Source organism: Pseudorca crassidens, chromosome 2 (genome assembly GCF_039906515.1).
Source record: "Pseudorca crassidens isolate mPseCra1 chromosome 2, mPseCra1.hap1, whole genome shotgun sequence".
NCBI lineage: Eukaryota > Metazoa > Chordata > Mammalia > Artiodactyla > Delphinidae > Pseudorca > Pseudorca crassidens.
In genome coordinates this window covers 110,905,275-110,919,639 of record NC_090297.1, presented here as the reverse complement: position 1 = coordinate 110,919,639, position 14,365 = coordinate 110,905,275, and the positions used below count along the sequence as shown (strand labels likewise).

The following is a 14,365-nucleotide window of genomic DNA, read 5'->3' as shown; positions in this document are numbered from 1 at the left end:
TGTCCCTGGTTTGGGTAACTTTCATCATTGTCGGAATTGCTCTCTACTCATAAACCTAATTCTTGTCTCTCTGAGGTTGTTGGTCTGCTTGAATCTGGCTGAGTTCCTGGGATGCCTAATCCTACAGCTCTCCCTTCCCCAGCTGTTTAATTGATGAGGGAAATAAGGAGCAGAGTTTCTTTGAAACTGAAGGTCTGGACATCCTCTTTCCAGCATGGGATTTAGAGGATCCTTGTGTGCAGAGTCTTGTCCAGGAGATTCTAAAAGAGCAGGACTCTTTCTTGGGCCTCCCCAGAGGAGTGACAGCCCTAGCCTCAGGGAAATAGCAGAACCAGTATTTTTTATCCAGTGATTTCTGCTAGCATCTTTGATTCTGCCAGGAATCCCTTTAAGTAACTAGTAAGCATTATTATCTGCTTTTATAGGTGAGGAAAATGAGACACAGAAGAGGTTCATTTAGTCATAAATATTTATTGAGCATCTACTATGTGCCAAGGACAATGGTCAAGTTAATATAACCTCTGGGTGGTACTTACTAGAAAAGGGACTAGTAAAATTTAACAAAAACTGCCCATAACTACTGAATAACAAAGAAGCAAAACTATTGGCATGCAAAAGAACCACGAAAAAGAAACTTAGACTTGGGACTTCCCTGGTGGTACAGTGGTTAAGACTCCCACTCCCATTGGGACCACTCCCAATGCAGGGGGCACAGGTTTGATCCCTGGTCAGGGAACTAACATCCTGCATGCTGCATGGTGTGGCCAAAAAAACCCCCAAAACCTTAGACTTGAGTTCCCTTAAGTATACGTAGACCCCTTTCACTCTTACAGGTCTTTTTTTTTTTTTTTTTTTTTTTGCGGTACGCGGGCCTCTCACTGTTCTGGCCTCTCCCGCTGCGGAGCACAGGCTCCGGACGCGCAGGCTCAGTGGCCATGGCTCACGGGCCCAGCCGCTCCGCGGCATGTGGGATCTTCCCAGACCGGGGCACGAACCCGCATCCCCCACATCGGCAGGCAGACTCCCAACCACTGCGCCACCAGGGAAGCCCCTACACAGTATTTTTAAACAGCAAAATTATCTCACAGACTTGATCTTTTATCAGGATAATGAAAATGTCAGATTTGGTTTAGACAAAGTACCATTAGAAGTTTTATTCATGGATATGATGTTCAAGGCATTTAAGAAATCCCCAAGCCTGCAGTGTGGAAGTGGATGGCACAACCCTGGAGCTATCAGCAAAGCCTTTTTGTGTGCTGCTGTTTCTGTTGGTAAAAGACAACACTCAGAAAAAAAGTCTGACAGTGCCAGGAAAAGGACTCAGAAAATAATTTGATAAATGTGGAAAATAATTTGATAAATGTATTATGTATCCAAGCTTCGATGGGGTGATGATCCTTACCTGTGGCTTATGTGTGAGCTCTGTAGTCAACTGCTCAGCTAGTTTAATTTGCTCAAGAGATGAGGAAAGACTTGCATTTTGTGAATCCCAGGAAGAAGACTGACCAACATCTTTGTCATACTCCAGAGCAGATATTTTAAAATCCAGTTTCAGCACGGAGACCCTATTCAGTTGCTTGGTACGGCTACTGGAAGTGAGATCTTACAAAATCTTCCGGCTTGTCATGAGGCACAGTGGGATTGGGTAAGGAGTAACAGAATACAGTATTTCAGCCAAAACTTTTATTATGGCTAAAAAATACTGGGAAAAAAACCCATATCCTACTTTCTATAACATACAACTATTGAAATATACAGACAAATAATAACTTAAAGGAACAAATAGTTACAAGCAAACTTACAGCTTAGCCCTCACCAGGTGGTGGCTGTTTTTTCAGCTCCCGCCCAGTGATCTTTCCAGTCTGTTAGTTCTTGCTCTTGAGCAGCCAGATTTTAGTCTGCTGGGAAGAGAGAATTTATGGGATGTAGCACCAGATATACTGTTGATCTCCAAAAGTGCGCTAGCTCTTAGGGCTGTGGGGGTAGGGGAGTAGCTGTGATCTTTAGGCTAGAAAGACTTCCTGAGGGAGAAGAGTGTGGAGCAGAGTTAAGAAGAAAGCATGGGAAAAAATTAAAAAAAAAAAAAAAAGAAGAAAGCATGGGGATAAGTACTTTGATCTTAAGAAGTGGGATACAGATTATTAATAGTGCCTAGATTTATATGAAGTTTATTTCAAATACCTCCTATCTATCTACTGAGCAACTACGAAAACTAAACTCATAGTCCAGTTGTCTGAGAGGCTGCAGACATACATGTATGTAAAACTAGGAGGAAATTTCTGGCAGAATTAGGATAGTGACTAATACATTACCAGACAGTAAAGCATGAACCCAGAATGTGGGTCAAGTCGCTGCAGTTCTGGATATATGTCAAGGTTTGGCTCCATGGGGAGGGAAAGCAGGCACAAATGTGTGGCCTGGGGGTTGAAAGTCTAGGCTTAGGTCGCAGCTCTCCTACTAGCTGTGTGCCCTTGGACAAGTGACACACTCTGAGCTTATTCATCAAATAGGGATAATATCAACTCTGATTCCTCAGGATTACTGAAAAGGATCAAAATGAGTTAAACGTTGAATTCAAAAAGTACAATAGAAATGTGAGGCAATATAATTAGAAGAGAATAAAGGATTTTCATACACATTTCATTTGCATCTCGCAAAAAAAAAATAAACCTAGAAAATGCACATTAGCATTTCCATTTTCCACAGAAGATTGACTGCCAGATACCGTCCTAAAGTCACGTAGCTAATAAGCACCTGAACCTATGAACCTAAACTCAACGCTTCTTGGGATTTCAAATCTCACGCTCTTCTGATTGCATTAGGTAGGAGCAAGGGAGAGCTGAGAACATTTAAGGAGGTTATTCAAAGGACCGGTTCTGGGGAGTAACTTAGCAATTAACATGCGAGAAGGTGACATCTGAGTAGAGCTGAGTGGGAGCCCGGAGACAGGGGAAGGCTTCATTCACAGAGAGTCTCTGGTATTCCTGCCCCTGGAGGGAGGAGGAAGTGCAGTTTCACCTCCATCCCTGGACCGCCAACCCAGCTTCTCCCCTAGACCATCGTTCGAGGCGGGAAGCGGGCGGGGTATCGGAAAGCCTGCTGCTTAATGGTGAGTCCTCGGATTTTAAAGAGGGAGGAAAGTCCTGAGAGGGCGACGTATAGTTCCTTTTTATGTCTCGCTGTTCACGTAGCCCAGAGGGGCAAAAAGGCGTAAGCCCATGGAGCATCGAGAAGGACCACAAGCCTGACAGCCACCATCTTCTCGGTTCCGGCAAAAGACTACCAGGACCATAATGCAACGGTGCGCCGAGCCAATGGGTCGCATCTCGCTGCACACATGCAGGGAGATCTAATTCCCAGGGAGCAGCGAGCGGAAGACTACGAGGCCCATCAGGCAAGCCAAGGGCCTCTTCTTCCGATGACTGGCCTAGCTCTGGCAAACCTGCCCGCGCCCAGGATCCTCCGCGCGCAAGATGGCCGCGCCGGGAGCGGAAGCGGAGTGGAGGAGGTGCTAGGCTCTACGCCCCCTCGGCCTTCCGTGAGGACCGTACCAGTCCGAAGAAGGAAGCTCATGGACCCGAAAAATGCGTACTGCCTTTTCTCGCCGTGACCATGGGGGCGTACTGACAGAGCCTTTGATCTGATAGGCAACCCCAGCATTTCGCAGCCCTGACTTGGAACCTCACCGAGGACTGCAGTGTAAGCGCGGTCTCTGCGTTCCGACCGAGGCAGGAGGCCAGTCAGGCAGGTCCCTCTGTCCCGACAGGTGGGACACTGAGCACTCCATGCCAGCGGGCGCGGGGAGGCGTGGCCTCCCCCAGGGCCGCCACCTCTGCTGGTTGCTCTGCGCTTTCACTTTAAGGCTCTGGTAAGGAGGGGCTGAGGGCAGGGAAAAGAAGGGGACGGGAGGATCGGATCGTCCCCGCCCCCTGTGTCCCTGGACCGTGGAGGTGGGGGGGTGTGGTGGGGGGAGGTTCCCTGTTTTCCGGCTTCTGACTTTTGCCCATTTCCCCCCCTCACCCGCTTCAGCCAAGCAGAAGCTCCCGTGCGGGAGGAGAAGCTGTCAGGTGGGTGAAGGTCTGGGAACCCGACGCCCCTATAGTTGTTTTGTTTTGTTTTGACCTCCTCCCATATACCTAGAGATCAGGTGGAAAAGGGCGGCACCACGTGGAGCGAGGGCATTCAGCTGTGATGGGAAGTTGATGTGCAGAACTTAGGGGAGAAATATTTTCTGAACGAGGTCTGGGGCTTGCATTTCTCTCCCTCTCTAGTGAGCACCTCAAATTTGCCGTGCTGGCTGGTGGAAGAGTTTGTGGTGGCGGAAGAGTGTGCTCCATGTTCTAATTTCCAGGCTGTGAGTATCTGTTTTCTCTCCCCTTCTTCTTACATCGAATCAGACAGGGACTGTCTATCTAAGTATGCCTTTGCATTGTCTTTTTGTCTTTTTTCCTTGCAGTCTCAGTGTGAGTCCAAATCTAAACTGGTCTTGCCCCTGAAAATGTGCCCTTTTCTTTCCAAGTTAATGGCAACGTTCAGCTAATAACAGTGTTCTGTTCATTTTTAATCTAGTAGGTTCTGGAACCTGCCCTTGCCTCTCGTAGACTATTGACCCTGAAGTGTTCTTAGTAACACGTACTTCTCATCCTGTAACCACCACCTCATCACCCCCGTGAGAACTCTTCATTAGTTCTCTGTTGCCTACCAGCTCTGAGCCGTAGCACTTGGACACCTGCCCATTCTGAATGGCAGCCTTCCTGTTTCTCCTGCTGCCCCTTCCTAACAAGTGCTTTGGTCCTTTCCTCCTGGCAGAAAACCACCCCCGAGTGTGGTTCCACAGGGTATGTGGAGAAAATCACATGCAGCTCAACTAAGAGGAGCGAGTTCAAAAGGCAAGTGCTGTTTCTTTTCTTGAATCCTCCTAGATCACCCCTTTGCTTCTGTGACTTTAGGTAGATAGTCCTGCCTCTTCCTCTTTGTATGGAGGTAGCATGGCATATTGGAAAGGGGAGGGGATTTGGAGGCAAATTACTTGAACCGAAGTCCCAGCTCTACTCCTCAGCACTATATTATTGGCCATATTTTCTCATCATTAAAACTGGTTAATACCAGCTCTGCTTATCTCACCAGAAAATAAATTAAATATTTGAATGGGATTAATGTACTGTAAACCCTTTATTTTTATTTTTGGCCACACCATGCGGCATGCTGGATCTTAGTTCCCCGACCAGGGATCGAACCTGTGCCCCCTGTAGTGGAAGCGCGGAGTCTTAACCACTGGAGCATCAGGGAAGTCCCTGTACTGTCAACACTTTAGAAGGCTGACTCTGGTTTCCTCTTTTCTCCTCAGATATATCTTGGTGAGGATGAAACAGGAGGGAGATTAGAGGGAGAGGCAGTCTGGTCTTCCCTGGGGATAACTGTTTCTTCTTGCCCTCAGCTGCCGCTCAGCTCTGATGGAACAACACTTATTCTGGAAATTCGAAGGGACTGTCATAGGTGTGGCCTTGGTCTTTGCTTGCCTTGTCATTGTTCGTCAGCGACAACTGGACAGAAAGGCGCTGGAAAAGGTCCGGAAGCAAATTGAGTCCATATAGCTACCTCCTCCCCTTTCATCTGGGTCTTAGAGACCCTACCTCAGACAGAAAGGGGAATGAACTGACTCGTGCCCCTGGTTCTCTGGAACCTTGTGGTGGCACCCCCTTTCTCCCATCTTCCTCGTCTAAATCATTAATGAGCAGAATAAAAAGAGTAAAATCGTTTCCTTCCCTAGTGTAATTTGGTTTGGGGCAGGAAGTCATGGGGGTAGAGAGGGAAAGGGGGTGGCAACTTTAGGCCTCAGTTTACCAGGTACCTATCTTCCTCCCTCTTCTACTATTACTTAAAACTGTCAGGATACAATTTTAGCAAAAAAAATTTATTTCTCAGCCAAAATGTCAGTTTCCCCTCAACCCTATCCCCAAAGAAGAAATAAAATCACAGATACATGACAAAAGTATTTGAGGTGCCCCTTGACATAGGCAGACTGAGCCATGGGGTACAGACATCTAGGGCATCCTGATGTGATTCAGACCCCTGAGGCCAAACAGCCCTGAGTGGGAACCCCAGGAGGAAGCAGAACCACAGCCAGCGGAGCCCTGGATTCCTTATTGTGATTGGGAAGTGGGCCAGGAGGTGTTACAGCTCACATCTCATCTGCATGCAGCACAGTTCTGATGTGCCTGCTGGGGCCTGCCCTCCCTCCTGTCTTCTCAAGCAGTGTCCTTGTTGAGCCATTTACACCCTTGGCCCCAGGTGACCCCTCCAATCTGGACTCCACCGCTGGATTCTCCAGATTTTCTGTCATGTCCTTGTGAGTCAGGATGTTTCTGGAAATCACTGTGGGGTGAAGGAAAAAGGGCAGTAGAATAGTGCTCCCTTGGTTGGGGATCCTAGACAGAACAGGACCTCCCTCCCACTTCTTGACTACTCTGGAAAACAGAGTCCTTTCCTGCCCTTGCCTCTCACCTCCATGAGGCTGGTAATCCTCAGGCCCAGCTTCTGGTAAGCCCTGAAAGGGGCTGAAACTGGGCAGGATGATGAGAGCCAAGGAGAAAAGAAGGATCTGGGAAGAAGCAAGAGGACATTTGGGCTGTGGGGACAATAAGGGAAGGGAGTAGAGGGCAGAGTGACTAGGGGGCAGTTGGGGTCATCAGGGATGGGAAGATAGGTCTGGCTATGGAGTGGGGGCATCAGGATGGCAACCTGGCAGAAGATGGAGGAGGTGGCAGGGGAGATGGGAAATAGATTAATGGTACCAGAACACAAGTGCTAGTCTGGGCAGCTTTGTTGGAGGTTTGAACAATAAGCATCTGCAGCTGGCGGAGCTGAGTCACCAGGGAGCTGGGAAACGAGGAATGAAGAGTTAGATCTCCTGGGAACCAGGGCCCAAGAATGGTATCCCTGTGTGCTGCACCCTTACCCCAACACACGCACTATGTTTTCACTCACACGTTGTGCCTCTCCAGCTCCTGGACTTTTTTCTGTAGTTCCTGGTTCTGTGCAGAACAGGCAGCCACCCTAGGAAGGGTGGAAAGGTAGGATAAGGCTCTGTAATCATGAGTCCCTGACCTTGCCTGCCTTGGTGAGGAAGGGGGCCCAGTCGTGAATCCAGAAATGTGAGTCCAAACATACCTGCTCTCTAGTCCATCGATGTACTCTTTCTTCCGCCGCCGACTGTCCTGAGCTGACTGCTTGTTACGGATTTTCCTCCTGACCTTCTTGAGGACCCTCTCCTCTGCCTGGGGGCCCAGGGTGTGTCAGTCCCGGGCCCTTAACCTCCCCCAACTCCTCAACTCTTCCCCTGCTATCCTGGCTCCTCAGAGGCCATGGTAGAGCCGCTGGGTTACGATACCCTTTGGAGAAGCTTGTTACCTTGGTGAGGGGCAGGTGAGAGGGTAGGGACACCCCTTCCTGTCCCAGCAGACGCTTCTCCTCTTCTGTCAGGAACAAGGTTTGACAGGGCAGCTGGTGGGGGACGAGAGAAGATGAGAATGGAGAGAGGGTCATCCCATTTTCAGTACTCATGCTGTTCCCCTTGCATGCCTCCTGGAGAGAGTTTCCTATTTGCACTGAGGAATAACAAACCGTAAAATGAGATGAGGGGCAGGGACCTTCATGCAGACAGACTGTTGATTAAACCACAGGGACTTCCTGAGGCTGACAAGGGAGAAAGGTGGTTTTGTCATATTTTTGCCCACAGACTTAAGACCTTGGCAATCACAGCAAGTTAGGAAGGGCCTATTCTGGTCCACATTTGCGGAGACCTTGTGGGTATTGGAAGAGGATGTGGAGTAACTCACTAAGGTAGGGTTTGCTTGACCTTACAGCAGGCAAATGATTCATTGTCAGCCATTAACTTCAGCTTGGCACAGTGTTACCATGACCTGCCAACCACAAGGAGATCCCTGGGGCGATGGCCCATCCTCCCCTAGGGGCTGAGCCCTAACTTTCAGACTGAAGTTCTGTCCCCTCTCAAAGAATTCCCCAAAGGCAACCAGACTGAACAACTTCTCATAACAAAGTATGTGGGGAACATAGACAGGTGTCTGGTTAATGTGAGCCCATCAACTGAGTAACTTGCTTTTCTAACTAATACTTCTTTTTGAACGATTTAGGCTTCACTTTGTGACTCAAGAGGAATTTGCTTTTGCCTGTTGATGGTCTTTGGCTTTTAGCTAAACCACTTCTATCTCTGCCTTATTCTGATGTTCCCTTCTTGCCTCTGTGACTATTTGGTGAATCGTTAGAGGGGTGTCCCTCCCAATCCACCTAATCAAAATCTCTAAAAATGAGGTCTAGAGGTATTTATGTATGTACGTATGTATGTATTTTTGGCCGCGCCGTGTGGCTTGTGGGATCTTAGTTCCTGACCAGGGATGGAACCCGTGCCCCCTGCAGTGGAAGCGCAGAGTCCTAACCACTGGACTGCCAGGGAATTCCCCTAGAGGGTTTTATTTTATTTTATTATTATTATTTTTTTTTCGGTACACGGGCCTCTCACTGTTGTGGCCTCTCCCGTTGCAGAGCACAGGCTGCGACGCGCAGGCTCAGCGGCCACGGCTCACGGGCCCAGGCGCTCCGCGGCATGTGGGATCTTCCTGGACTGGGGCACGAACCCGTGTCCCCTGCATCGGCAGGCGGACTCTCAACCACTGCACCACCAGGGACAAAACCAAAAACAAAACAAAACAAAACCAGGACTTCCCCGGTGGTCCAGTACAAACTCCCCAGTGTTTCTGACGCACACTCAAATTTAGATGCCTCAGACTTTTTAAGATTCCTCAGCCCAAGATTCTAAGATGCTTGGCTTGGCTTCTGGTCTCAGCTTCAACCACAGATTTTCAGGGAGGCTAGAACCTATTCCCTGCCTTTTGCACACAAGGAGTTCTTTTCAGGATAAAGGGAGGAACAGTGACCTGGGCAAGACCCCCTCCTCATCCCCGCTGCAGGAACCAGCCCAGCTAGCCTTGGGAAGGTATGTGATGTGTTACTCCCCTACACTGTAACCATGGGCAGTGGGTGCCTGGTGAACCATTGTTCCAGTAAAAAACGTAGTTGCAGTTGCTTCTACATTCTGTGCCCAGTAACCAGTTGGATTCCCAGGTGGCCTGTCACATTTCCACATCCTGACCCAAAGCCGAGACGATGGCCCTAGCTGAGCAGGCAATGCTCATGGGTCTGGGCTTTCTCCAAACCCTATCCCTGGATTCGCTCAGCCCACCCTCTCCTTAACTGAGGCATCACCCCCTTACCCCCAAGGGATTCTCTCTCTCTTGTCTTTTCCTGCTCTTAAAGTTGCCCACATCTCCCTGGCATTCAGGCCTGATGCCACAAAAATTAGGGCAAAGACAGTGTTCAGCATCAGTTTTCCCCTCCCTCATCCCCTTCTCCCCAGTTCTGTGCATCAGGGAGTACTGAACCCAGCTGACCCCCAGGACTCACCAGGGCTGCAGGAGGCACTGAGTTTACAGGGCCTGCTCTGGGCAGGATGTGGGCATGAGCATCGGGAGGCAGCTCACTGACCACACAGGCATCAGGCACCATAAACGGTGGGCTCCACTGATCTGAGGGAAACATAGGTGGCTGGGAGAAAGGAGATGGATGGCCGCAGGCCCTGGGTAGTGGCACAGGTTGGGGAAACTCCCTTAACCCCAGGGTTAGGGCTGGGCCTGAAGGGCCATTGTCCGCTTCCCACAAAGAACACTGACCTATTTGGATGGAGATGAGCCCTACAGCTGGCCCAGCTTCCCCCTGCATCCTCTCTAGGGTCCCTGCCTCATAGACAACCTCATAGAGGGCAGGGGAACTGGGTGGCTTGGGGGCAGGGGGACTGTCTGGATGGCGAGGATCCTCAGAGCTTCCACTGTCACTGCCAGGAGAGGCTTCTGAGCAGTACACTTCATTGGGATCAATGAAAAGTTTCAGGAAATCTTCAGGCTCACTCTCTTGAAGACCCTACAGTAGAAGAGGGTGTATATGTGGATAAGGAAGAATTCTGGAAGTCCTATCTGACATCAAAACTAGATCCTTCATGCTTCAGTTTCAGTCCCTTCTGTCCTTGGACATGAGGATAGTTACAGCTCATGTCTATTTTAGGGGCTCTGTCTTCAGACTTCTAAGCGGAAGCTGAAGCCTCTTGGACTTCTTATCACAGAGTTGTCTCAACCCACACCCACTCCCATTCATCACACTCACACAGCCATGGCCCCCACTGGACTCCCAGCCTTGCAGCCCCTGTTCCTGTAGCCTAGTTACTGGGACCTCTGAAGGTGGACCATGGAGTCCCAGCTCCAGGAAGGATCCTGTTGAGAAGACGTCTTCTGGAGGCTCCAGCCACATTTCCAGCAGGTCAGGGGTTCTGAAATCCATGCTTCTGCGGGGAGGCATGGGGGGGGAAGGGGGGCAGTTGCAGAAGGAGAATGATGGCTCTCCCCCTCCCCCACCCCCCACAGTTTCTGGGCTCCTCTCCCTCTTCCATTATCCCCCTTCCTCACCTGTGCAGCCCCCTCACCTGTCACCCGGAGCTCTCGCCTTCGGCCTTATCTCTCTGGTTCAGACCAACAGGCACCCCCCTGGGTATTACCTGTTCCGAAGAGCCCAGCCCTGCCAAGCCAGCCTAGCCCGTTGATGGCCCCGAACACTACACCTTTTCTTTCCTCCAGGATCTCGCATCCTGGACCTGCCTAGCCAAACCCCGCCCCCAGCCTTACACTACGTAAGTGGGCTGCACCTAGCCAGGAGCCACGATAGGGGCGCAGTAGCTGGAGCAGGGGGTTAAGAGGAGGAGCGTGCACAAACCGGTCTTAAAACAGCAGCCTGCCCTTTCTGCCTCAGTTTCTCCTAGCGATAGCAAATCTTCCTGAGGGTTTGCTGGCTCCTCAGGGGAGGATAGAGATGGCTGTGACTGGAGCACAGGACGCTTGAGTGCCTGTCCTCTGGACGTCAGTTTTACAGGCGGGAAACCACGGCGGGGTTGAAAACAAAGGAGGGAAGAGTCCATAGGATTGCCGAAGACTGACAGAGGCATCCCTTCCCCCACCCCGTGGCGCTCTTCCCACACTTGAGTCTGATTGGACGCTAAAGACATCCAGAGGTTTTGAGGGGTAGTGCATTGAGCCAATGGGATTACCGTCTCGAGGCAGGCTCCACCGTAACTGGTCGGAACGGGCTGTCAGAGAAGGAGTGGGGCCAATGCGGCCGGAGCACTTATTTGTCTGGCGGGGGTTTGGTTCTGAGGGAGGGTAAGAGCCAGAAGACTTACTGTAGGGAAGGGGTGCGGTATGTCGGGGGGGGGCGCCGGGGGAACTTCCGGAATGTGGGCTGAGGCTTGGTTTGGTTTCACTTGCCATGTGACTCCGAAGTGTTAGGGAGTAAATAACCTGTTGACCCAAGTTACGTGACAGCACTTTGACTCAGCGGGCCGGAAAGTCGCGCAATCGCAGGTTGTCCAAATCCGTAATCCATGCATTATGCTACTGATAAAGAACAGCACTTATATACGCACACTCACAGGACTCTCTGTTAACTAACGGAGGGACAAGGGCCTAGAAAACTGCAAGAGGTTAAAAAATCATTCGGATTTGGTTTGGGAATGACTTATTTTTTGCGTATGATTACCAACGACAATATGCAATATGTGTCCTGCATTTGTATAGTTTACAAAATGTTTTTTGTAAGCATTGTTCCTCATTTAATACACAACAGCGCTGAGGTAGACAGGGCAGGTAATGTTTTACTAACTTTACCAATGAGAAGACAGATACGTGACTAGAATGTAGTAATACCGAAACTCAGGGCATTTTGCCTTGGTCCAGAGACTGATGACCCAGGAATTCACTTTAAATAAAATAATGGATATAGGATAATACTGATATAGGTATGATTTTTCATCTGCCTGCCTCCCCATCAGTACTTCAAATAAAGGATAGCTGAGTGAATAAAGCACAAAAATTTGGTTTGATCCAGAGTTCAAACTGGTATTCTTCCCGTGAAAATTTAAATGAGCTGAGGGTGAAGACAAGAACAGGATATAATATTTATTAAGTAACTGATATATGGTCAGGTATTTTCATGTTACTCATACAATTCTCATAACAACTCACAGCTGGCAGAAAGAAGTTAAGTAACTTTCTCAAGATTACTCTTGTTGACTGAAAAACATTGCACAACCTAAAAGTTGAGAATTTTGTTTTATTTGGCAGTCTTTCTGAGGACTTCAAGCCTGGGAGGCAGCCTCTCAGATGGCTCTAAGGGACTGCTCCAAAGAGGTAAGGGAGGAACCAGGATATACAGCAGTTTTTGCAACAAAGACCAGGTATTAGGAACATCAAAGGATTATTATTAATTAAAGAAAACCAGATATCTCAAGTTAATGAAGTTAGCACTCTATGTATGGGAAAATGTAAGAGCTTGGGCTCACTGAAATTATTCCTTTGATTTACACCTTAGCTCTCTAGGGCCAGTTTCCTGTTCTATCCCATCCCAAGTCCCTCAGGGCACACCTTTGGAGGTGGCTGCAGTGGCTGAGGGCCTGGCAGCAGGGCAGCCCATTCCTATCCATCCTGAGTTCTCTCTGGGCTTACCAGGCGCCTGTAGTGGCTTGATGGCTGCAACATCCTTTGTTTACTCACATGGCAGGCAACATTTTTCATTCACACTTTGTAAGTAGCTGAACCAAGATTTGGATGCCTGAGCCCATATTCTTTGCACTATACGAAGCTACCTTGCTGGGGCTTTCTCAAATTTTCCCACTCTGGCTTTCCTGCTCATCTCCCCGCATCTTGCTCAAGTAGTGAGGAGACAAAGCAGGCTTCCTAGATTCATGCAGAGCTCTAAGGAAAGCGGAGCTGTCCTTGCTGAGATCTTTCCTAGAGGAAGAAAGTTTTCAAAGGGCTTCCTGCAGGCTGCATGTGTAGAGATGATTAAGTGGAAGATATACAGTCATCCCTGCTTATCTGTGGGGGATAGGTTCCAAGATCCCCCTCGGACACCAAAGTCCTCAAATGTTCAAGTCCCTTAAGTAAAATGATGTAGTACAGGCAGCCCTCTGTATTCGTGGTAGCAGTTCCGCATCTGTGAATAGGGAGGGCTGACTGCTCTCAGCCTGTTAGAACTGGATGGAAACTCTGGCATCATCTGCTAGTCTAACTTCCCTCTTCCACCTGATTTATCAAGCTCCTGAGAGGGAAAATGACTTGCCTAAGATCACACATCAATTAAGGTAGAGCTGGGACTAGAACCCAAGTGTCCTGACTCCCAGTCCATGATTCCTTGTTAATTTACTAATTAACAGTAATCTTGAAAGCATAATTTGTGACAGACAAACCAGTGCATGCATATTATTCCCTTGAATAATCTGGAGTTTTCCCTAATAGTAATTTTTATCTTTTTTATTTTAAAATATTTATTTATTTTGGCTGAGCTGGGTCATAGTTGCGGCACATGGGATCTTTGCTGGGTCATGTGGGCTTATAGTTGTGGCATGTGGGCTTCTTAGTTGCGATATACGGACTTTTCTTTAATATTTATTTATTTATTTATTTTTGGCTGTGTTGGGTCTTCGTTTCTGTGCGAGGGCTTTCTCTAGTTGCAGTGAGCGGGGGCCACTCTTCATCACGGTGTGCGGGCCTCTCACTGTCGCGGCCTCTCTTGTTGCAGAGTACAAGCTTCAGATGCACAGGCTCAGTAGTTGTGGCTCACAGGCCTAGTTGCTCCGCGGCATGTGGGAATCTTCCCAGACCAGGGCTCGAACCCATGTCCCCTGCATTGGCAGGCAGATTCTCAACCACTGCGCCACCAGGGAAGCCCCGGACTTTTTTTTTTTTTTTTTTTTTTAATTTGGCTGTGTCGGGTCTTAGTTGTGGCAGGCGGGATCTTTTGTTGTGGCACATGGGCTTCTCTAGTTGCAGCGTGTGGGCTCCAGAGCGTGTGGGCTCAGTAGTTGTGGCACGTGGGCTTAGCTGCCCCGCAGCATGTGGGATCTTAGTTCCCCGACCAGGGATCGAACCTGGGCCCCCTGTATTGGGAATGTGCAGTCTTACCCACTGGACCACCAGGGAAGTCCCAGTAATTTTTATCTTTTAATGAAGAGCTTGGAACAGCAACGATACTTTCATTAAGTGACAGGACACCAATACCACATTTCACTTACATCCTGATCTTAGAATCCTGTATGATTCTTTTCTCCTAGACCCCCTCCACCAAGAAGTCCTGATATTCCCTTTTCTTAAGGAAGTTGCTGGCCTGCATTTCCAGAGCCTTCTCAGAGGCATCACCATGTCCCTTCTTTAGGTGAGGCCTTTTCACATTTGCAAAAAAAAATAGACTG

General features: G+C 49.0%; 2 protein-coding genes across 6 annotated transcripts; one reads left to right on the top strand and one right to left on the bottom strand.

Moving 5' to 3' along the window:
* The first annotated feature begins 3,375 nt into the window (after positions 1-3,375).
* JTB (jumping translocation breakpoint) lies at positions 3,376-5,759 on the top strand. Its single transcript, XM_067727907.1, has 5 exons — positions 3,376-3,868; positions 4,030-4,067; positions 4,272-4,354; positions 4,810-4,889; positions 5,438-5,759. Exons 1-5 carry the CDS (start codon positions 3,786-3,788, stop codon positions 5,592-5,594), a joined length of 441 nt encoding a protein of 146 aa, XP_067584008.1. The 5' UTR covers positions 3,376-3,785; the 3' UTR covers positions 5,595-5,759.
* Positions 5,760-5,895: 136 nt separating this feature from the next.
* CREB3L4 (cAMP responsive element binding protein 3 like 4) lies at positions 5,896-11,113 on the bottom strand. 5 transcript variants are annotated; one of them, XM_067727891.1, is made up of 10 exons: positions 10,837-11,112; positions 10,234-10,411; positions 9,747-9,993; positions 9,481-9,602; positions 7,411-7,503; positions 7,171-7,277; positions 6,988-7,056; positions 6,795-6,879; positions 6,505-6,601; positions 5,896-6,375 (listed from the first exon to the last, which is right to left on the bottom strand). In XM_067727891.1, the coding sequence occupies exons 2-10, from the start codon at positions 10,405-10,407 to the stop codon at positions 6,182-6,184; spliced, it is 1,188 nt and encodes a 395-aa protein (XP_067583992.1). In that variant the 5' UTR covers positions 10,408-10,411; positions 10,837-11,112; the 3' UTR covers positions 5,896-6,181. The 5 variants fall into 5 exon arrangements, with proteins under 5 accessions (XP_067583992.1, XP_067583990.1, XP_067583987.1 ...); XM_067727889.1 differs by having other exon boundaries at positions 9,481-9,993; positions 10,300-10,411; positions 10,837-11,113; XM_067727886.1 differs by having other exon boundaries at positions 9,481-9,993.
* Positions 11,114-14,365: the final 3,252 nt, after the last annotated feature.